At 56.0% G+C, this 22,605-nt stretch overlaps 2 protein-coding genes across 7 annotated transcripts in view; one reads left to right on the top strand and one right to left on the bottom strand.

Annotated features, from left to right (window-relative positions):
* Positions 1 to 2,416, top strand: part of DNMBP (dynamin binding protein) — a 36,543-nt gene extending 34,127 nt beyond the window's left edge. For all 4 annotated transcript variants that reach the window (XM_076338833.1, XM_076338834.1, XM_076338836.1 and 1 more), the window contains 3 exons: positions 47 to 245; positions 343 to 797; positions 1,158 to 2,416. In XM_076338833.1, coding sequence (XP_076194948.1) covers positions 47 to 245; positions 343 to 797; positions 1,158 to 1,343 — 840 coding nt within the window. In that variant the 3' untranslated portion in view covers positions 1,344 to 2,416. The remainder of the gene's footprint in view (positions 1 to 46; positions 246 to 342; positions 798 to 1,157) is intronic.
* Positions 2,417 to 3,310: 894 nt separating this feature from the next.
* Positions 3,311 to 21,782, bottom strand: ABCC2 (ATP binding cassette subfamily C member 2). 3 transcript variants are annotated; one of them, XM_076338831.1, is made up of 32 exons: positions 21,667 to 21,782; positions 20,922 to 21,095; positions 20,341 to 20,466; positions 19,130 to 19,264; positions 18,589 to 18,711; positions 18,235 to 18,290; positions 17,760 to 17,991; positions 16,965 to 17,134; positions 16,178 to 16,355; positions 15,433 to 15,687; positions 14,281 to 14,346; positions 13,627 to 13,764; positions 13,136 to 13,282; positions 12,751 to 12,835; positions 12,594 to 12,660; positions 12,316 to 12,442; positions 11,992 to 12,168; positions 11,721 to 11,888; positions 11,233 to 11,419; positions 10,248 to 10,380; positions 9,703 to 9,808; positions 9,221 to 9,440; positions 8,590 to 8,744; positions 7,447 to 7,602; positions 7,145 to 7,344; positions 6,385 to 6,511; positions 5,873 to 5,974; positions 5,634 to 5,777; positions 5,201 to 5,359; positions 4,768 to 4,934; positions 4,225 to 4,419; positions 3,311 to 3,802 (listed from the first exon to the last, which is right to left on the bottom strand). In XM_076338831.1, exons 1-32 carry the CDS (start codon positions 21,706 to 21,708, stop codon positions 3,673 to 3,675), a joined length of 4,647 nt encoding a protein of 1,548 aa, XP_076194946.1. In that variant the 5' UTR covers positions 21,709 to 21,782; the 3' UTR covers positions 3,311 to 3,672. The 3 variants fall into 3 exon arrangements, with proteins under 3 accessions (XP_076194946.1, XP_076194945.1, XP_076194947.1); XM_076338830.1 differs by having other exon boundaries at positions 16,965 to 17,137; XM_076338832.1 differs by lacking the exon at positions 13,136 to 13,282 and having other exon boundaries at positions 16,965 to 17,137.
* Positions 21,783 to 22,605: the final 823 nt, after the last annotated feature.

The following is a 22,605-nucleotide window of genomic DNA, read 5'->3' on the forward strand; positions in this document are numbered from 1 at the left end:
TGCAGAGCCTGGGACAATCACTCACACCTGCCTTGTTCCTCTGCAGCCTAGCTACCTCCTGCAGTCGGATGACATCCGAGCTGCCCTCCTGGCCCGCTATCCCCCAGACAGTCTCTTCCAGGCGGACCGCAATTTCAATGCTGCCCAAGACCTGGATGTCTCACTGCTGGAAGGAGACATTGTGGGTGTTATCAAGAAGAAGGACCCCATGGGCAGCCAGAATCGCTGGCTCATAGACAACGGGGGTAGGTGGCTGCTCCCTGCCCTTGGCGCCTGCTGTGAGTCCCCTCCTCTGGTCCCCCTGCACCCCAGTCTGAGCTCGCTTCCTCTCCCTCTCTGCAGTGACCAAGGGCTTTGTGTACAGCTCCTTTCTTAAGCCCTACAACCCGCGCCGCAGCCAGTCAGACGTCTCTGTGGGCAGCCACTCTTCCAACGAGTCTGAGCACAGCAGCTCCTCTCCCCAGAGCAACGCCACACTGACCTTCAGTCCCAGCGGGGCGGCCGTCACCTTCACTCAGAAACCCCTGCAGGACGTGGCCTCCGCAGCAGACCCGTACCAGTCCCCGCAGCCCCCCTCGGAGATGGACTCCCCCTCTCTGCCCCAGCTTGGCTCTGGTGACAGTACAGCCCCGCTGGAGGCTGGTACAGTGACCTCTCAGCGCCGCTACAGCCGCCCTGAGCTGGGCTGCAGCCCCAGCGCTCGCAACGGGCACCCTGCCAAAGCGCATCTCAGGCCCGCACCCTCAGTGGAGGATAGAGACTCCGGGCTGGAGAGCAGCGAGTCAGAGGGCAACCAGGTGAGCCCTCAGCCTCCCCAGGGGGGCTAAGGATGCTGAGGGCTGACCCCCTCGCTTGAGTGGGGGCTGAATCATCCTCCTCCCTGGCAGTGACCAGGGAGAGGTGGGAGGTGGAGGCTGCTTTGTCCCAAAGGGCTGAGGTGGAGGATGAGACCTTTTCTCCCAGCAGCAGAGGTGCAGAGGCGGAGAACTAGGCTGTAAATGGGGGTGGGCAGGTGGAGGCAGCTCCAGCAGAGGCCAGGATGGGGCTGGGACTGTCACTGTTTGGGGAGAGGAGCAAAAGCCCACACATCCTATGCAATGCAACAGCAAGGCTGTGTGGCATGATCATTCAGCTGACGCTCTTCCTCTGTCTGGCAGGTCTATTACGCTCTCTACACCTTCAAAGGCCGGAACACCAACGAGCTGAGTGTGTCAGCTAACCAGAGACTCAGGATCCTGCAGTTTGAGGACATCACGGGCAATCGGGAGTGGTGGCTGGCCGAGGCACACGGGAAGCAGGGCTACGTGCCCTCCAGTTACATCCGGAAGACAGAGTACACGTGAGGCGGCAGGCAGGAGCCTGCACCCCGTGCCTTGTTCCTGCAGGGACTGCCAGGGGCCTCGGGGAGGTTGGCCAGCCCTGCAGCCTCCACTGCTCGCCCTGAGGCTACATTCCTCGTAGCCATGCAGTGGTCCTGGGCCCCACCATGTTGGCTGCCATTGGGAGGAGGATAGGTGGGCTAGCAGGACAGGCAGGAACAGGCAGCTTGTGTGAGGGCAGGGGTGAGTTCACCTGTGCTGTTTGAGCCTCCTGTGTCCAGCCAGGAGCAGGGGAGCAAAGCTTGGGACCATGGCCCAGGAGGGTAAGGCTTGACCAAGGCTGAGAAGCTGCTGGGGGTTTAAATTGTGGAAGGCTAATGCTGAGTTTCTGGAGTCCGTCTTTAGCCAAGTAGTGTTAAAAGCAACCCAGGCCCTGTGAACATTCTCCCTGTGCCTTCTCAGCAGCAGCAGCAGGAGCCTGGTCTCGCCTGTCTGTGCAGGACCTCAGGGTGGGACATCTACACACTGCCTGGGGAAGCAGCTCTGAGGTTCACTGGGAGTAGTTGAGTTCCAGGGCTGGGATGGGCCTGGCCTCCGAAAGCCTCCACAGCAGAGCCCCCAGCGGGCGCTTCATCCCCATGTTTGGTCTCCCAGGGGCTCGGGCATTTCCAAGCTCTGCTCCTAGCAGCAGCCATTGGGTTCTCAACTTCCAGGTGAGCCAGAGGCCCAGAACGCCATCTTCCCTTGTCAGCACAGTAGCTCCAGTGCCCAAGACCCGTCTTTGCACTGACATGCCCACCTGCCTGCTCTGGGCTGGGGCAGGGCAGAAGGCAAAGCACAGGCTGTCCTCCAGCCTCATTTTTGGGGACTCTGACCAGGATTGCCTCACCTGTGCTTTCCTGCAGGGCACTGGAGACAGTGCTGATGTTCTGGGAGGGCAAGGTCCTCCCTCCCTGGGAGGGATGTTGTGCCCTTTGCCGGGGTGATGTGTCTTACCCACTGCTGCCATGCCCTGAAGGAGGGAAGCTCCCTTCTCTTGGGATGATGTTTGTAGCCCCTGTACTGCTGCTCTGTAAATAAAGATTTGCCCTCATGTATAGGAGGTGCCTGTGCAAGTGTCAGGAGAGCTGGGAGGAGTGCCTGGCCAGTGCTGGGCTGCGGGGCAAAACCCACAGACTTCATGCAGACCCTGCAGGACCAGGAAGAACATTTACCTTTTGGGGGGGTCCAGCATGCTTCTGCCTTGGTGTTTGTGCCAGCTGCAGCTCAGGCACTAGGAAACCCTCACAGGAAAGTTATTCATTAAGATGAAGTGATTGCACTGCCCTTCCCCCGGCCCCCCCCCCATATGTGTTACATGACTCAGCTGGGGCTGCGGGGTCTTGTGTCCCTCCTGCCACCAGCCGGGGTGAAGGGGTTTGCTCTGCTCTAAGTGGGTAGGCAGCAGCAGTGTGCACATGGGCATGCCAGCAGCCCATGTCAGTGCTACAGCTCCTGGCTTTCATGCCCAAGAACAGAGAAGGGTCAAGAGTTTGTCACCAGTAACCACCGTGCTTTGTGTGTGTTACATGTGTGCACATCAGTGTAGCATGCACATGTGCCTGCACCTCTCCAGCTTGTCTCTACCACAATCAGGTTTATAGTCTGGAGCCACAGCCCAAAATCTGCCCCACTAGTGATTATGATAGCCCCAGGGACTGCCTCATTTATTTGCACTACAATCAAAGGGAGCTGTAGCCGCAGGGAAGGCAGGCAGGCCCTGGCTTCTCCACCTCCACTGTCGGAGAGTAGTGTTCATGCCTGGGTATAGCTGTGCCACTCGATTTGGACTCCCCACCCATGTGTGTCTGCAGAACCTGTGTTACCAGCTTCCTCCAAACACTAGCCAGGTTTAAAGGTAAACTGGGGCTTATTTAGCATGCCTTAAAGTCAAACTTTTAGTTGGAAGACTAGAAACAATTATAAAAAGTAAATTAATTTAAGACTGAATGTTATAATTTAACAATTTAATTCCATAGTGCTACAGCATCTCTCAGCTAGATTTCCCTGGCACGGTGAAGTACAAAAACTAAGACCCCCAGGGGGCCATGGCCCCCCTGCCTGACAGATAAATTTTCCCCTCTATACTGGAATAAATTATGCATCTCCAGACCCTCGTGTGCACAGCAGGCAGGGTGTGGTAGCAAGGTTAACAGCTCACTCAAGTCCAGATCCTCTCTCCCTGACAGCCAGAGACGCCACCCTCTCTGCTTCCCAACTGTGGAAAGACAAATTCCTGGGCAGCCCAGCTGCTTTGTGAGTGCCAGTGGGAGGGAGCTGCCCATGCACACACCTGCACGCTGCTCCGCTCCACCTACAGCATGGTGGTTTCTATATTCACGATGCCAGCGTCCTTTGCCATCACGGAGAAGACACCCTGCTTCTTGAGCAGCTCCTCAGGGCTGTCGTATTCCACAATCCTCCCGGCCTGCAGCACCATCACCCTGACAGCAGGGAACAAGAAGGCCTGAGTTCCCGGGATCTGAGCCAATAGCGCTGCTGGTGCCAGCACTACAGCCCCACCAACCCGCACTCCTCCTACAGCCACGTTATGTGGTTCACCTCTCAGCACAGAGGTGAGGGCACAGCTCTCCTCCCTGTGCTGGCAGGGTGACACACATGAGGTGTCAACAACTCCTCTAAGGACTGCTGCTGTAAAGAAGGATCCCCAAAAATATTCCTCCCCATGAAGGGACTATGGCATGGCCATCCTTCCCATCCCTCTACTCTCCTAGAAGCTCTGTATATTGTTGTCCCGGGCACTGCATCCACCCCTGCCCCTCTGGCTGCATCCTTGCTTCTGCTGCTGGCCACCTCTTGCCCCACCCTCGCAGTCCAGAGCCCCGTTCCCCTTGCCCCACAGTACCTGTTGCTGTCCATGATGGTGTGGAGGCGGTGGGCAATGGTAAGGACAGTGCAGGCAGCAAACTCACTCCGGATTGTTGTCTGGATTAAATGATCAGTTTCCAGATCTACGGCTGCTGTTGCTTCGTCAAGGATGAGGATCTTGGCTTTGCGGAGAAGGGCCCGGGCCAGGCACAAAAGCTGCCGCTGCCCAACACTGGGATGAGGTGGGGAACATGAGTTACTAGGCAGACACCAGCATGGCTTCTGCAAGCCTACTGCCACACGCTGCCCTTACCCCAACACGGTGCCTGCCCAGCCCTCCCTGGCCTTGCCCCACCTGATCATCTGCCACCCTGAGCGCCACATCCCTCAGCATCTTGTTCTCTGGGCCACCATGGAAGGCTTGGCTCACGCTGGCTCCCTGACAGCCCTGACTCCTGGACCGTTTTCTCCCACCTTCACTCCCAGAAGCTTACGTGCCCTCGTCCCTGGACAGCCACTCTGCTGGAGGCTGCTGTTCCCGTGGGACCGGGGGAAGGGAAGTGGAGCATGCTCCACTCACCTCAGGTTCTCCCCTCCCTCGGTCACAAGATGCAGCAGCCCCTTGGGAAGGTCTTGCACGTATGTCTTCAGGTGGGCCAGCTCAAGGGCCTTCCAGACCTCCTTGTCTGTGTACTGGTCAAAGGGGTCCAGGTTCATCCGCAGGGTGCCAGTAAAGAGGACAGGGTCCTGCCAGGGACAGCACCGTATTCAGCCATGCCACGGCCATTCAGCAGGGCTGAATGTAGCTACTGTAGCTGCTCCAGGCCCCCGAGTTTGGCCACAGCCTGCCCGCCCTGCTGCCTGCAGCTGGGCAGGGGAGGTGGCGACGGCGTGCTCACAGGCCCTTGGACTCCGCAGCACCCAGGGATGTGCTAAGGGCAATGCGTCGCCCAGGGAACAGAGCCTGGGGAGGATGTGCAGCAGTGGGACGCGGGAAGGTGGGGTCAGCTCACCTGGGGGATGATGGTGAGGTTCTGGCGCAGGTCATGGAGGCCAATCGTCGCTATATCCACCTCGTCGATGATGATCGTCCCTCCAGCGGCCTCCAACACCCGGAAGAGGCAGTTGGTGAGAGAGGATTTTCCAGCCCCGGTCCGGCCCACAACGCCAACCTGTGGAAGTAGCTATTTATACCAGCTGACAGGGTTGAAGAAAACAGGGCCGATGCTCTCTGTCTTGGTCTGGTGGGCCTTCCAGCCCTGCATCTGCAATCACCATCTCCCAGACCGTCTCCTTTGGTCCCTGCCCCACAGCTCGAGTCCCCAGGAGCCACGTCCCATCACCATCCCTCCCCAGCCCACAGACTGAAGCTAAGAGGACAGAAACAACTTTAACACCGTGTCACTACGGAAAGGGTGTAGTGAGGGCAGACGCAGAGGTCCTCGCCTTCTCGGTGCTCCCAATATTGCAAGTGATCCCCTGAAGAACCAGCTCCAATTCAGGTCGGTAACGAACTTTGTAGTCAATGAATTGGATCTCGCCTTTGCTGGGCCAGCCACGAGGTGGACGCTTTTCTGTCACCCACGGAGCCTGGGGGCACAGGAGCGTTAGGGGGGTTACACCCTGCCATGCTGGCTAGCACCAAGCTGTGCAGCAGGTGTTTACCTGCACCCTGGTCTCCTCACCTCGTTCTTCACCTTTGTGTACTCGTGTACCCGCTCCACAGCCACAATGTTCGTCTCCAGCTCCGAAGAGGTCCGCACCAGCCAGTTCAGTGTCTGGGTCACCTGCGTGGCAGAGCCAGAGGATGAAAAGCTCAGTAGGACCCAGGAACAACCACCTCCCACCTCAGCTCAGGGACTCAGCCTAGGAACGAGCATCCCTGGCCCGGCCCCTAACTCTCCACTCCCCAGCCACAGCCCCCTCTCCCCAGCCCTTCAAAAGCTTTGCTGCAGCATCTCTGATCCACAGCGGGAATGTGCTCCTCCCCACAGCAGCAAGCATTCCCCTCACACTGGGATGTGTGCTCCCCTGGCTCCATACCAGCCCCCCAGGTGATGGGACACCCCAGCTAATCCCCTCTCCATGGATCAGAGCTGGAGGCAAGGCAGCATCCTGTAGCCAGCCCAGAGCCATCAGGGTGTTGCTCCTAGAAACAGCCCTGCCCTGGAATAAGAAAGAGCTTTCATCGACTCACGTTGAGGGCAGAGGAGACAGAAAGACCCACAATGCCGCCCTGCAAAGTGCTCTTTGAAATCACAGCTAGCAGCGCAGAGAAGAAGACGACCAGGCTCCCAACAAACTCCAGACGGATGGCCAGCCACCTGCACCAGGAAAGCATGGCTGAGGGACGGTGGGAGGGACGTCTGCCTGCGCCCAACACAGGGCCCACCAGCGAGACCAGCACCCCACCAGCATCCCCGCGCACCCAGCCCTGAGCCCTGTGCTGTACACATGGTACCTACACATTGTGTGATTTGTAGCCAATTCTGCAAGCAGGTTCATTTTATCTGTCAGCCCTGTGTCTCAAACATAGCCTCCTGTGCTGGTAATGCCATGTATCTGAGGAGCCCCAACTGTACAACACTCACACACCCAAAGTATCTACCCAGTAACACGTCAACACCAGATACTGCCCCTACCACACTCTCACCTGGCCTGGAGCACCAGTCTCTTCCCAGAGCCCACCAAGAGCATCTCAGCCCTTGACAGCACAACTCGCCCTGCCCAGGCTCTGGACACTTCTAGGGGGCCACACTCTGGCTTTCAAAATCACCCTAAAATGTCTCCTTCCCACAGATGGTGTCCCTACCCCAAGCTCCCCCCGTTCCTACACAGACCCTCAGTCCTGAGATCAAGAGGGAGGACTGCAGCACCTCAGGAACCTCCCTCAGGACCCAGAAGCCCCTGGGCAGAGGTGCTGCAGGCTGTGCTGTGGCATAAGGAGAAAAACTCACCTATTTGAGACTATCCAGGAGTAAACACTTTTCTGATTGATGTCCATAGTGCTCTCATTTTGCTGCACAAACCGTTCTTGGTGTCCGTAAGCCCGGATCACAGAAAGGCCTGACACTGTCTCACCAAAGTGGGAGTAGATGGGAGACCTAGTTACAGAGTCCAGACGCCGTAGCTGGCGTGACGTGGAGACATAGAAGCGCTGAAATGAGGAACACAGCTTGGTTACGAACACAAAGCCCAGCAGCGACAAAGATACTGCTCTAAGCAGGGCGGAAGCTTCTCTCAAGCCTCAGTTACTCACCAGCACAAAGTAGTAGAAGATGCTCAAGGGAATGATAACGAGAGCGAAGAATGGGGTGGCCAGGGCGATCATGAGCAATGTGCTAATGATGGCCATGAAACAAGAGAGCCAGCTGCGGAAGGACATGGGAATGGTCTCATCTATCGTGAAGATGTCCTGGAGCATACAAAGAAGTGTGGAGAAGCAGTCAGTGACCCCAGAGAGAGGGAGAAACCCAAAGGCCCCACACATACAGCGTTCCTACACACTCGTGTGGTAACACAGTGCCAGAAACCTGCAAAAATATTGGATGACATTGAGTTGGTGTTAGGATCACAACCCCATTTAAGGCCACAGCTTTTAGCTTGGGGACGGCTGATTTAACAGAGAAGCTTTCTGTATTATTCTCCTGTTGCACGGACCAGCTTTGGGAACTGGCATTTCATCTGAACCCAGGATGCAGGAGCAGGAATTGAGGCAGAAAGAGGGACAGGGCTGACTCCAGATCCATGCAAGTGCACCCAGGTCTCCAGCTGGCCATCATCCCTCTCCTAGCTGGGCACCACATACTCCCTCATCTCAGAGTAAATCCAGCAGGCTCACAGGCTTGATCTCAAGAGAGATTTTTATTCCCAATAGTCAAGAGATGACACCAAAGGAAGAAGTGGAGTGGCAGCACACTTGAAACTACATCTCTGCATTCTCCCTCCTTTCTCGTTTTCTCTTTGTTTTATGAGCTTAATTTACATAGCAAAGACTGTATATTTTGCTGAGAGTCCATAACCAGAAGGACAACTCATTATGGGACATGAGCTCTAGGCTCCTGCCTCTCTTGGTAATCTACTCTGGACCCTCTTCAGTTTCTCCATATCCCTCTTGACCAGGTGGCCCCAGAACAGGACACAGCATCCAGGCGTGGCCTCCCTAACACTGAGCAGAGGAGATAATAACTTCCTGTGATCTGCTGGCCACCCTTCTCCTAGTATAGCTCAGGATGTGGTTTGCTTCACAGTCAGCCTCGCATCCACCATGTCCTTCTGGTCCCTTCCAGGCCCTGATCTGGGCTCATCTGTGCAGTGCTGAACAGCAACAGGGTTATGCCACCACCCAACGCTCTCCAGACCTGCTGGAACAAACACCTCCATGTTGGGGCTGTTCTCTTACCTTGGCAAACCTATTCACAATGCGGCCTGTCGGGGTTGTGTCAAAAAAGCTCATGGGCACACGCAGGATGTTGCTGAGCAGTTGCTGATGCATAACCCGGGAGGCTCGCATGGCACCACGAGCAGACAGGATGGTTGCAAAGAGCAGGAAGAGAGCTGCAAGGAGAGCACAGGGCGGTCATCACCAGCTCATGTGTGACACTGGCCCCAGGCACCCTTTGGCTCAAGGGACACATCAAGCAGCTCCAAGCCAGCAGCTCTGCAGTGAGCCACTGTGATAGTCCTGCATCCCACCTCCTTGGGAGACCCCAGTAACTGTGTCCCACCACAGGGGAAGAACACCACCCCTTTTGGAAAGCCTTGGGTCTTAGCACTATCTCCAAACTGATTAAGGACAGTGATCTTCAACCTAAGTGGGCAACACAGACTTCTTGGGGCAATTTATACTGCCTTCAGACTGATATCTGTCCCCAGTTCAGCCAGGAGCCGGAAGGAAGGCAGCAGCGGGCAAAGGAACACAAATGCTGGGTCCCCTGCTCCTTGCTGCACTGCTGGCTGCAGGCCTTGCAAGCCATATCCCTTCTGGACCGCACAGCTGAGGTGAGCGGGATCCCCTGTGCTCCCACGCTCACCTTGTGACACCCCCAGCGCCCCAAAGACACCAATCCGCAGGTCTCGCTGCTCCACGGGATAGGTCTGGTTCAGGTAGCGCTGCGCATCGTCAGTCCAGGCGCTGAGCCACAGGTTGGTCCCCACGAAGGCGACGTACTGTCCAACATAGCCCATGGCAACCCAGAAAGAATACCACAAGCCAAGAGCACGCAGGTACCGCAGGTACATGGAGAACTTCACCTGTGGACCAATTTAGCCCATCACCGCTGCCCAGCAAACCGTGGCCAGTGACACCCAGCACAGCCCTGGGACTCCCGCCTTGCTGCCTACAGTGCTCCCCTCCACCACCTTGCCCACCAGTCCCAGGCAGCTCTGTCTCTTTCAGTGTCTCTTGGCTGCAGTGGGGCCACAGACAGCCAGCACCGGCTTCTCTGAGCCGCAGTCAGAGTCTTATAGCACTGAGCCAGAGCAGCACAGTGCTTCCTCTATCCATCCTCCTCACCTTGCCGGTTTCCACAGCTTCTTTCTCGATCAGTTGCTGGCCCTTCAGCTTCTCGGGGGGCTCCTCCCGGGCCTTCTTCCAGGAATTGATGCTGCTTTTACTAAGGCTGCAGGGAGGTGATGGGCACCGTTAGTCACAGGGTGCTGGATGAGTCCTACTCTCCTGGGGGTCCATCCCCATGCTGCATTGGGACTCCAGTGCTGGAGCCCACTGGGAAATAATGTCCTAACTGGGGAAGCTTTGAATGAGCCTCGTGGAAGCCCTAGGCATTTGCAGCCATGAAATCATAGCCCTCATCCCCAAAAGCAGAACCAGTCAGCAGCAGGAGTTTCAGGGAAGACCACAGAGTAAGGCTGTGACACACTAATGTGAGGAAAGGCAAGATCAGATGCTTCTGACCCAGCCCAGCTGGTGGTAGGAGCAGGCAGGGAGGCTCTCGGCCCCTTCTCCGCAGGAATTCCCCCAGGGAAGCCCCTAGATCCCATCTCCTAGGAAGCAATGCAGGGGCCAGGGGAGAGAGCTGAGAGCTCAGGTCAAGTTCCCACCTGCGACTAAACTCTCTCTGATGGATGCTGGCCTCTCGCTTCAGGGTCATGGTCACCACATCATCAGGGCCCTCCTCCATGCAAGGCTCAATGTCTTCATCACCCGGCTCTTCATCCCCAGCTAAAGCAACAGCTACAAGCACAGGAATGAGGGAAGGTAGGGTCAGGCATTGAGGAGAGAGCAGATCCCATGCACCACACCTCTGCTGCGCTCAGCTCCACCCCACATCCCAGGCTGTGTCCTACCACCACACATCAAAGCCTCTTCCAACCCTGCTGCAAGCACAGTACAGCAGGAGGAGGAAGAAATCCGTTGTGCTGGAGGGTGATAGGGGACATAGGGCTAAAGGCCTGCATGGAAGCAGTCCCTGCTGCTGACTTATCCCAGTACCACTGGTGGGACCTCATGCAGAGATTTGTGCTAGTTTAGGAGAGGTCTGGTAGGTCATGCCACCCCAGTTCAGGAGCACCTGTCTGAGCAGGTGGAGATGGATCCTGTGGGGATGGACTGGGAATAGCCAGGCTCCAGCCAGACAGCTGGGCTGAGCCCAGGCAGGGTGAGCATCCGCCTTACCTCACACCACTCCTCCCCATAGCACTGAGGGACATAATAAAGATTAAACATTATCCAACAGCATATTTAGAATAAACCAAAGGATCTTTCTCACCCCAGCATCACTAAGGTATGAAGCCTGTTGCCACATAAGATTATGGGAGCTGTAGACATAAACGAACTAAATAGGGAGTAAAAAAATTAGACAAGTCCTTCGCTGACTGTTCAACACAATGCCTGGCTGCAAATCTTAGGCAGAAAGTCCTTGTGCTACTGATTGCCAGAAGTTGGGATGGATTCACAGCGGCCACCGCTGGGGCCTGGGCTGGACAGAGCCAGGTCAGACAGACGGATCAGGTCTTGGGGTTTTCATATCCCCAAGACACACACACGGCCCCTCTAACTGCCACAGCCCCACTGTGTTCCCAGTACCTGTAGAATTTTTCTCTGAAGCATCCTCCTCCTGGCTGCCATACAAGTTCAGGAACTGGGCAAAGGCCCCCCTGTTTGCAAGCAGGGTGCTGTAGGAGCCGTGCTCAGACACTGCTCCTGCCACCAGCACCACGATGTTATCGACCTGGGGCAGGAAACTGATACTGTGGGTCACCAAGATCCGTGTCTGCAACAAAGTGGTTGCAGGGTAGTGAGCATCAGAGCACCCCTTGCCCCCCAGCCATGGGCCTGCAGGTTCTCCATCCCCTACCTGGGGACCTCTTTGCTTATCACTGCCTGGCTATGGGGACACAGAGCACCCCTCTGGGGACCCATGAGGCCTCTCTTGCCTCCTGTAGCCCCACGTGAAAGCCACAGAACCCCTCTCTGTCCCAAGCAAGCAACTTCAGCCTTCCCTGGATGGTCAACACCATGCCAGTGCCACTCCTGCCTGGCTGGGTGATGGGGAGGAGGGCATGGGTGCTCACCTTCTTTTGCAGCAGCCCTTTTGGCCCCAGCACATGCTCAAAGAGGTACTTGCCGACGTGAGCATCCACGGCAGACAGGGGGTCGTCCAGGACGTAGATGTCTGCATTGCTGTACACTGCCCGGGCCAGGCTGACTCGCTGCTTCTGGCCCCCACTCAGGTTAATGCCCTGGAAGGGAAGGGACCGCTCTGAGCACTGGGCTGGCACAGGGCAACAGCTCTGTCCTCTGCTGCAGGTGCTATGGGAAACCCATAGTACCCAGGGCTGATACCTTCTCTCCAATCTCTGTCTGGTCACCCGCAGGCAGCAGTTCCAGGTCTGGAAGGAGGGCACAGGCCTTGATGACCTGCTGATACCTGGGTTCATCCAGCTCTGACCCAAAAAGGATGTTGTCTTTCAGTGTGGCATTCTGGATCCAGGCCTGCTGCGGGACGTAGGCCAGCGAGCCCTGGAAAGAGAGACACAAGAACACTGCCATCTCCTGCAGCTTGTCCTTGCCCTGAGCCACCACTCCAGGACCAGCCCTGCCCTGCTGCCTCCCTGCTGAGCTTCCAGGCAGCCCCACAGCCCTCCCGCACTGGACGGCTCCTCTCACCTGGATGTTGATGTGTCCCTTGATATTCTCCATCTCCCCAAGCATGGCTGACACCAGCGAAGATTTGCCTGAGCCCACAGCCCCCACCACGGCCACCAGGCTCCCAGGCGCGATGTCCAGGGTGACACTGCAAAGACATGAGGGCTGAGGAAGCAGCACTGCCAGGTCACCTGCCGATTCCTGCACGGGACACAGAACAGACTGCCATCTCCAACTAACAACACAGAAAGACTCCCTCTCCCCACCCATCTGCCCCCAACATGGTGCAGAGCACTCACTCTCTTATCGCAGCATTGCCATCCTGCTCCCAGGCAAACGTGGCCTCCAAGAAACGCACAGCGCTGCCTGTCAGCAGAGAGCCGTCCCTCAGGGCTGGGAAAGACCAGGGTTGGGCCAGCCTATGACCCGCAGGGACTAACCTGGAGGTTCACCTACCTGCAATGGGGTTGTGGTGGATAGCTGAGGTGTCCAGGTCTTCTCCACCCAAGTAGCGCTCCAGCCTCTCAGTCGATACATTGGTCTGCCATGGCAGAAAGAGGATGGCATGTGGGCATGGGGTGCAGCTGGGTGGGCTGGCAGGAGTCCTGTAAGCAGACCACCCCATACACACAGCTCCCACCCAAGCCCCAGCCCCAGCCTCTGAGCCCCAAGCCTGTGTCACGTATGTGAGTCCTGTCCCATCCCATTGCCAGCAGAGTCCTGTGCACTAACCCCTGGGTGTCTAAGACCCAGGCCCATCACACACCTGAGCCCCTTGTGCTGGTTTGAGCAGAGGTATCATAAGATCCCCCTGCATCCCCTGCCCTATGTGAGGTCTGACCTGCACCAGGGAAGAGAGGACCAAGGGCAGCATGGCCATGGGGAAACGCAGCACGTTGAAAAGGGAGATGGCAGTAAAGGCCTTCTGTGCATCCAGGATGTTGTTCTCATCTACCAGTACGTAGACAGCAAAGCTGGCCAAGGAGACCTAGGACGGATAGCAGGGAGAGCCACCATCAGTGTGGTTGTGTGCAGCCCAGACCCTCATGCTCCCCCAAGGCCTCAGCAGTGCCTTCCTGCTGGGGACCTGTTCCCCTCCTGCTTCCCTTCTCCTTTGGGCCCTGTCTCACCACTCTGATGGGACCCCTTTCCACCACAGCTCTCCTGCCAGCAGCCAGGACCATACTCTGCATCCTAGGCACCTGTCAGCTAGCCCCTTCCTCACTCAAGAAGCACTCCAGATGAGGTTCCAAATCCTTCCCATCCCCTTGGACACAGCCCAACCCCAGCTCTGAGGAAGGTGCAGCCCTCCCCAGACCTGCTGGCACTCACCAGGAAGGGGGCACACGTGAACACAAAGACAGAGATTGACTGCAGGTAACTGAAGTTCATCAAGTCCGTGAGCTCGCGTGCCCGGATCTCGTTGACTCGCTTCTCAAATGAGGGCTCCCAGGCAAAAAGCTTCAGGATCTGTGGGATGAACAGGGTGAGTGGGTGCTGGCCTCACGGCAATGCCCACCTCCATACTCAGCTTGCTGGTGGCCAGCACCTCCATCACCAGCTCCTGGCTTGCTCAAAAGCCTGTTTGGCCACTGCATCTCCCCTCTCCTGTCCTGCCCCATGGCTTATAGCACTTCCCCACAGCATTCCCACTCCCTTCATCCTTGGCTTATAGGTCACTGACAGCCCCTCTGCCACCATGGCAGCCTGCTCACCACCACAACCATCCAGAAAACCTCCAGAAAACCCTCTCTTGGCTCCCAACTCTTGGTCCAGGTACCCAGAGCTCCTCCCCAGCCAACCTTTCAAAAGGTGAGGAAGCCAAAGGAACCGCAGAGACTGAGGCTTGGCTACCCCAGACACAGGGGTCCCGAGCTAGACTATAACACTGGTGCTGTAGGGTTATACAGATGTGCTGCCTCCAGGTACAGTGCACCAAGAAGAGGGGTGCAACAGCTGCCAGGGGCTCTCCACTCCACTGCTCACCTTGATTCCATTGAGGATTTCACTCATTATTTTCATGCGTTCATCCTTGTTCTTCATGTTCCTCACCTACAAACAGAAGAGCCAGAGGTCACCTAAACCAGACAGCAGCTCACCCTCGGAAATACATCTGGGCTGCCACAGGGAAGGGAAGGGTGGGCTCCAGAGCCCAGAGAAGCCATTCCACAAAGCTGGACCTTGGCTCCCTGGGACTCTGGACAACCTGGGAAAAAACAGCACCCTGTTGTCAGGTAGAAGCTAGAGCTTTATTTTATGGTTGGTAATATCTTGCTTTCAGTCCTCAAGGCTGCACGCAGCCCTGTTCAAGTTCAGCTGTGATGGTGTCCTGGTTTCGGCAGGGATAGAGTTAATTTCCTTCCTAGTAGCTGGTACAGTGCTGTGTTTTGGATTTAGGAGAGAACAAAGTTGATAACACACTGATGTTTTAGTTGTTGCTAGGTAGTGCTTACACTGGCCAGGGACTTTTCAGCTTCCCATGCTCTACTGACTGAGAAGGCTGGAGGTGCACAAGAAGCTGGGAGGGGGCACAGCCAGGACAGCTGACCCCAACTGGCCAGAGGGACATTCCATACCATGGGACGTCATGCTCAGTACATAAAATGGGGGAAAGCTGGCCGGGGGGGCCGCTGATGGGGGACTGGCTGGGCATCGGTCGGTGGGTGGTGAGCAATTGCACTGTGCATCACTTGCTTTGTGTAGTATTATTATTATTATTGTTATTATTACATTATTATCATTGTTATTATTATTTTATTTCAATTATTAAACTGTTTTTATCTCAACCCATGAGTTTTCTCACTTCTACTCTTTCAATTCTCTCCCCCATCCCACGGGGGGGCGGGGGGGGACACACAGGGGGAGGAGTGAGCGAGCGGCTGTGTGGTACTCAGTTGCCGACTGCCGTTAAACCACAATAGATGGTAGAGCAGATCTCATCTGCCTCCTGCTCATCTCAGCTGACCATCCCACGGCTCAGGCTAGAAACACCTCCAGCCCAAGTCAGATGAACTTCCTAGGCTGGGAAAGGTCCGCAGCATAACAGAGAAGGATAGGGGAGTGTGGAAAACAAGTGAGGGGAGCAACAGTGGGCCTCAGGAGTGGGAGGCCAGGGAGGATCTTGCACCCACCACTGACCTGAATGGTTTTGGCCTTGGCGACCAGGAACCCATTTATGGGGATGAGCAGCACCATGACTGCGATGCCAGCCAGGACAGAGGGGCCCAGCTCTCCCCAGAGGAAGACGATGGACAGGATAATTTGCAGGGGGGATGACCACAGCTGGTGAATGAAGTTGGCCATGTCCATGAACCTCTGGGCATCAGCCGACATCAGATTCACAGTCTCTCCCACTGTGGACTCCTTGCGGGTGGCACTGGACATGGTGAGTGCCTGAAGAGAGAAAGCATAGTCACCACAAGCCGGTCTGGGAGCAGCCTGGCTGCCAGCAGCATGGCGCAGAGCAGGGAATCAGCAGGCCAGGCTGAAACTGCTCCTGGTGCCTCTCTACTGGCCACGGGTGCTGTCATCACAGCCTGCACACCGGGAGCCACTGGACGCTGGGGACAAAGAAACACATCCCTGTGCAGGAATCCCAGCGGCAGCTGCCCTAGGCGTTGTGCTGCTCTGAAGAGTAACCTCCCTCAGCCCCTGGTAGCTGTCAAACACACAGATGCAGCACCCAGGTCCCAGGCAGAACTAGAACCCACAGTGTCCCCTGCACTGGGTGGGTGTCCCAAAAGCCAAGTTCTTCCTGTGTCTTCCTGGGAAGTAAAGGGCACACACCCCAGTTGCCCCAGGTTGATGGGGCAGGCAATGGATGCTGGTATCCCCAGCCCAGCTTGGAGGAAGCCAACGGGGGTGATGACAGGGCCATACCAACCTTCTTGTAGATGGCAGCGATGAGACTGGCACGCACATTTATGCCAAGCTGGAAACACAAGCTGAAGTACTGCTGCAGGCAGAGGGACTGGATCAGCGCTGTCAGAAAGAGCAGGATGGCGTACAGGTAGCCTTGCCAGGCAAAGGACTCCTCATCCGACACAAAGGTGATCAGCAGCCTGGAGGGTAAAGATGCCCATGAGACCCCCGCCTTACTGAGACAGACCTGAGCAGGATGCTCCAAACCAACACGGGGAGAGCATCCTCACGAGAGCAGTGGCAGAGACCCTGCCCCAGACAGCTGGCTCGATGCTCAGCAAGCTGGGGACCCTTGTTCTGCTGGGTGTCCCTGTTCTGCCAGGGGACACTGCATTTCACGTACAGCAGTGGGTCACTAATGTCAGATCATCCACAGAGACTGTGCGGCTCTGCAAAACAAACTGGGCAGGTCCTGTTGGGCTGAGCTGGACTGACTCATGAAGGGCCCCAAAGAAGAGCCAGGACTGTCTCCAGGGAGGGAGCGGGACTGCATAACAAAGGATGTAGGGAACAGGGAGCAAGATATCGCCCATAAGAGCTGGCAGCCAGGTCAGATCAGTTCTTCATTAAACTGTAACCCAACACATTCTCACACCTTTGGTGAGGGCACAAAAAGTCCCCAGGGTGTGGGGCTGGGAGAGGTACACATATGGAGGTGGTGGGGTTGGATGCAGTGCACACAGGGAGGTGGTGGGGCTGGATGCAAAGCCAGGACAGGGCATGGACAGGGACAGAGAGAAAGGACTCACTTCAGCAGCTGGGGGCTGACAAACACAAGTCCATCATGCACGAGCTTGAAAGCCACAGATAACAGGAGGTTCTGCCAGAAGGTCTTGCACAGGGTTTTCACCAACCAACCCCTGGGGAAATCCTTGCGAGGGCCGGAGTTCCCTTTCTTTTTCCTCTTTGGCTGTTTCTCCTCCTAGAGAGAAGCCCACACAGAAGTAAAGGAGCTGGTTGTGCAGGCTTCCTGCACCTGAAAGGATGCTTCCAGGGCAGTGCCACAGACCCCAGATCAGGTATCCTGAATAAAGCCGTAGCTTTACCTCCTGTCATGTTCCCTCTCACTGATCTCTCCTCATGTCATACACCCCCAGTACTAACACCTCTCTTGTGCACCAAAGACAATTGTTGCAAGCCCCAAACCAGCCTGAACCTCCCAGGCCAAAAATCAGGCACCCCAGGAAGAATCTGAGGCCAGGGGTGATCATAGAGTAATGTTCACTCTGACCTTGTTGCTGGGAAGTATCTGGGGTAGGGAAAGACAGAGATAAGGGAACTGTTTGTACTGCAGACTTGAGGGTGGTTTCTGTCCTCCTGTAGGGCAGAAGGATGGTGACTTTCTTGGTCTCTCAAAACATGGGATCTACCAAGGACAGGGAAGACCCTGTCATGGGTTCCCCCCTCCTTGCCCATGGCCCTGCAGAATCAAAGAGGGGAAAATCCAGCAAAGGGGGCTGCAGGGAGGTGAGGTGACCCTACTCCCCAAGGCTGGACCTGGATCTCTCAGTCCCATGCAAGGCCAAGAGTAGGAAAGGATTTACCAGCACTAGGATGTCTTGGCTCTGGGCCTTGCTCATGTTGTTCCCATGGTCTGGGTCACCTTCCCGGCATCTTTTCTTGCGTTTCCGTTTCTCCAGTTCTGCTTGGGCCTTCCTCACTGCAGTCTTCATGTTCTTCTCCAAAACAGCGTAAATAGCCTGCGTCTTGTCTTTACCTTTCAATTCCCAGATATCCTCTATCTCCAAGGGCTTGCGATAGCCCTTGAAAACCATGCTGTGGGGCAGAGAAATCTCCCCTCAGCATCTCTCCTACACTACACCCAAGGGAGAGTCCTTGCTGCAGATGCAGAGCCTTCACACCCAGCATGAGCTCAGGCTGCACAGACTGCACCAAACATAGTGCCTCTCACGACTAACTCCAAGCAGCCTGTGCTGCAGGCTCCCCAAAACAGCACTGGCCCAGCCCTAAAGCACCCCAGCATTTCACCAGCCCAACCTTTCACGGAGCCCTGCTCACCTAGTGTACCATTCAAAGGTGATGGAGCTCAGGAAGGAGGCTGTCACCTCTGGGTTCTAGGGTACAAAGCAAAGTGGCACTCAGCACCCCCAGCCATTAAGCAACCCCAGAGGTTTCAAACTGTGCCAGCTCCAGCCCCAGGAACCCCATCTCACAGGCAGAAGCAGCCCCCCTTGGACACACATGCAGATGCCCCATGCTGCAGGCTCCAGCTCTCGCTGTGCCCCTTGCTGAAGCCCTCAGGTCTTCCCTCCCACAGGGGCCAGGAGGAGTCTCTGCATGGAACCCACCCTGCCCCACGCAACGCCAGCTGGGATGCGGTACCCCAAGCCCACTCCCGCATGGACCTCACACCTTCTTCCTGATTTCCTTTGTTTCTGGGGCAACGTCTGAGAAACCCGAGACAAGAAAAAGCAGCAGCTGGAGCCCGTAGAAGATGAAGAAAAGGACAAACCGTGGCACGTCGGAGATTGGTGCCTGCAGGAATGGAGAACCCAGGGTCACTGTTGGGGCTTTTCTCAAGGCCGCCTGGCCCTCAGAGACAAGATCCATCCTCAGGACAGTGAACATGGCTGAGCCCAACAGGGCAGTGCAAAACTCGCTCTGGGTCCTGGCTCAGCTTCCCTTCGCCACCCCTCCCGGCTTCTCCCTGACTTCCTCCCATAAGTCCATAAGGGGAGAAATTGGTACTGGAGAGCTTATGCCTCCCCAAAGAGACAGGATGAATTCAAAGAGCCATTCCTTCTCAGGTCTCTTCTGGTTCTCCAAGGTCCCTAGGGCAGCTGGGACCTCAGTGATACCACTGAGAGCTTGTCAAGAGATGAGGTCTGAAGGGACCTTCTTTGGGGACAGAACAAGACCATGGGGAGGCGCAGAGCTTCCTGCCAAACCCAACCTGCATGGCTCTCCGGAAGAGTGACTGGAATGGCAATATCCCACAGAGCAGGGACAGTGTCCAGAAGCAGAAAAGTATCCCCGAGTCTCTGCACAAGCAGAAGCGTCGCGCATCATGGATGAGCAGGACCAGGAGCTGGGGGAAAGAAAATCAGTCAGAGGTTCAGGTAGGGCTGCAGAACTAGGTCTGGACTCTAAACGTGCCTTTGGAGCTTGTATCCCAGGATGCCAACACACGTGATCTGCTGGGATTCTCTGCCTTGAAGACACTGAGCTCCCAGTGCCTGAGGTCGCTGCCAACCCTACATAAGCTTCGGAGTTAGTTGCACAGGGTGAAGGTCTATTTCAGGAAGACATAAGATCAGGCTCCTCATTGAAAAAGCAAGGTCTGAAGACACACTGACATTACAGCAGGGCACTATTTCTCTTTTTAGTTGTCACCCCAGATTCTCAGATATGCCCAGCCGTGAGGGGTCACACCCTGTCTCCTGCGTATTGCCTCCAGACCTGGAATTAAAGCCAGATCAGAGACCCAGCAGCGCAGCCTCTCTGGGTAGTCTCCTTGGCTTATATCTCACATGAACTCTGCACGTGAAACTAAATGACATGACAAAATATGAAGGATAGCAAATTGAGGTGTTAGTTTTGCGTTTAAGTGTAGGTCCTGAGCGTTATGGCTTTGTTAAGACTGTTAGAATATCCCCTGTCTCATACAAAATATCTGCAACTTCCATGCACATATTCCATCAAGCTAATAGCCCCTATGTCCTCAGCTTTCTCCTCTGCCTGGGTATCCTATGGCACTTCTCGACTCTCCACACAAAACTGAGCTGTAACCCATGGGAAGCTGTGAGACATCAGAGCAGCAAGCCATGGTCTGATGTTCACGCTGTGCAATCAGCCCTGTGAAACCCATACTGCTGCTACTAAGGCTTCTGCCAGAAAACTCAGCTATGCGCACAGGCATAGTCTCTCTCCCAGTTTTAAGGATAAAAGGAGGGAGCACCGTACGACCAGACTCCTGCCCTCAACCTATCGCCCTTGTGCACCACCCACACACGTTCAGGGCTAGCCCCTACCCATCCTCCAGGCTACGCTTCCTCGTGGACATGGCTTCCAGCTGATCTCTGTGCTATGGGAAGTTTTCTGCTGCTTAGCCTCACACCCTGTCTCTTTGGTGACACACAGCACATTTACCGGCTGATCCCTTACCCAGGTGGCGATGTATAGGCTGGGGTTTGTGTACTGGACAGCTGGCAGGGGGTCCTGCTCTGTGTCCTCTACAAATGCCAGGGCCAACTCTGCCACTGCCGTCAGCATCAGCAAGGTAGCCAGCACCTGCGGGGAGAGGGGAGCAGCCGTGAGGGGAGACCCAGCCCATCGTGGGCACTGGGAACCACTGGGAGACAACACAGTTGGGCATAAAAGCACGGTGTCTCATACACCGTTAACACCCTTTCCAACCCAAACCTGGCCTGGAAAAGCTTTCTAGGGCCCTGTGAAGCTGGAGCACTGCCATCATTTTAAGCTTGGAGGATAACAGCCCACAAGATGATAGGCTCCAGTACACACCTCTGCCTGCCCTCCCTCCCAGTACATCCCAGCCCTGTTATCCCCTCTGTCCCTGTTATCCCCTCTGTCCCCCTTTACGTTTCAGCCCCATGTGGTACCCTAGCCCATTGCTCCTTCTCTCCTACACTTCTCATCTCTCCATCCCACACGCTTTCCACTCATCACCCCTCCATCCCAGGCTGCTCCAGCCTGCCCTCTGTGCCCCCTCAGCCCCACTCTACCTGTTTGATGATGTAGAGTTTGGTCACAGATGATTTCTTGGCTCTCGATTTGCACATGGGCAGGAGCTGCCATGGAGCCAAAATCCAGAAGAAGCCAAGGGGGACCCAGACCAGCACAGTCTGCTGGAAGCACACGGGCAGGTCGGCATCCGGACGAGCAAGGTAGGAGGCATTCTGGGGGCAGCAAGGACAGACGGAAGTCACTTGGGGTGGCTTGACCCTCACCTGGCTCACAGCACAAGAGCCAGCACTCCTATAGTTCCTGCCCACCCTCCTCCACCCCATCACGCCCCCCTCCTCAACACCCACCTTCCTGGCTGAGCATTTCAGCACTCAACCAAGGTCCCGTGTGATGTCCCCCTACCCATCTATCTGCCTGAACCTGGGAGGGCCTCCCCCACAACCACCCCTTGCTGGAGCCAAGCCAGTTGCAGCAGCTGGACCCAAATCATTCCCCAAGAGGTCCGTGCAGGGTGTCCTGTGTTCCCAACTGGGCTGTGGGGCTAAAACAGGACAGGGCTCACTCAGGGAACTGTCATTTGCATCGTTGTCTCGTGGATACCACGCAGGCAGTGCACAGCGCTCAGTGCCATGGCAGTTCTGGACAAATACCAGAACCTCTGCTGACCGCTGGCAGTTGGGTCCCACTGGCTGAAGAAGCTGTGAGCCTGGGGATCTACTGCTCTCCCCTTCCACTGGGCGTCCTACCCCAAGAACGGGCGATGGGGGTGATGCAGCCACTCACCCAAAAGACAGAGCCGCAGAACTCCTCCAGGGCTGCCGACATGGCTCAGGGGAGAAGAGACGGCGACTCCTTCCCCTCGCTCTGCCTGGCTGTGAGAGTCCTGAGTGGATGCTTGGGTCAAAAGTCCCCGCACAACCTCAAGTGGTGTTGGGACAAAATCCCTGATGACACGCAGTTAATTGTTAACTTGGTGCCATTGCACAACACCACAGACCAAAGCAGTGACCAAAAGGGCTTTGGAACTGCCTGGGCTCTGGGGAAGGGAGGAGAGGAAGACCCAAGAAAGAGATCAAAGGGGAGATGCAGGAAAGCCACTGTCACAGAGTCACTGCAGGACACCACAGCCGTTGCTCAGAAACCACAGCCTTTATCAGTGCACATCAGCAGAGACAAGCTCATATGGACCCACTAAAGACATTACTTTGGTGCAACAGACCTCTCCTGCCAAGAACAAGCCTGCCGAATGCTGCCAAAAAGTCCAGCAAAGGCTGGTCCCTCAGGAGCCAGAGAAGACAGTACCCTTTTTCTCATGTGCCACCCAGCAAGGAGGCCCAGGACACCAACAGTGCTCCAGGCCTGGGAACTTGCAGCATCTGGCAGCTGAGCTGACCACATGCTGCAGTGGTCTTTCTGAGTCCCCGGGATCCGGGTTCCTTTTACCAACTCCTTCTGGCCTGCAGAGCCTGGAGACTTTCACAGCTTTTCCTTTTGCTTCTCCCTTTCCCACATCTCTGTGTTGTCTGCATGTTATGGCAGCTGGCTGACCGCAAAACCCAAAAGAGACTTTGAATCTTCATTTTAAGGCAACCCTCAACATCTGAGACAGCCAGAGGACCGTTCCTGAGGAGGGTGACTGCCATTAAATCATCACCCTGCTGCTTAGAAAGACGCAGGTGTGGGGGCAGGTGGGGATGGTGCTACTCTAAGGCTGCAACTGAA

The sequence above is a fragment of the Aptenodytes patagonicus genome, chromosome 5 (assembly GCF_965638725.1).
Source record: "Aptenodytes patagonicus chromosome 5, bAptPat1.pri.cur, whole genome shotgun sequence".
NCBI lineage: Eukaryota > Metazoa > Chordata > Aves > Sphenisciformes > Spheniscidae > Aptenodytes > Aptenodytes patagonicus.

Coding starts and splice junctions, on each gene's coding strand:
- ABCC2 (XM_076338830.1), bottom strand. CDS start 21,708: ATGTCGGCAGCCCTGGAGGAGTTCTGCGGCTCTGTCTTTTGG. Junction 8,745..9,220: donor GGCGCTGGGGGTGTCACAAG/GTGAGCGTGGGA, acceptor CTCTCCTTGCAG/CTCTCTTCCTGCTCTTTGCA. Junction 3,803..4,224: donor ACCATCATGGACAGCAACAG/GTACTGTGGGGC, acceptor CCCTGCTGTCAG/GGTGATGGTGCTGCAGGCCG.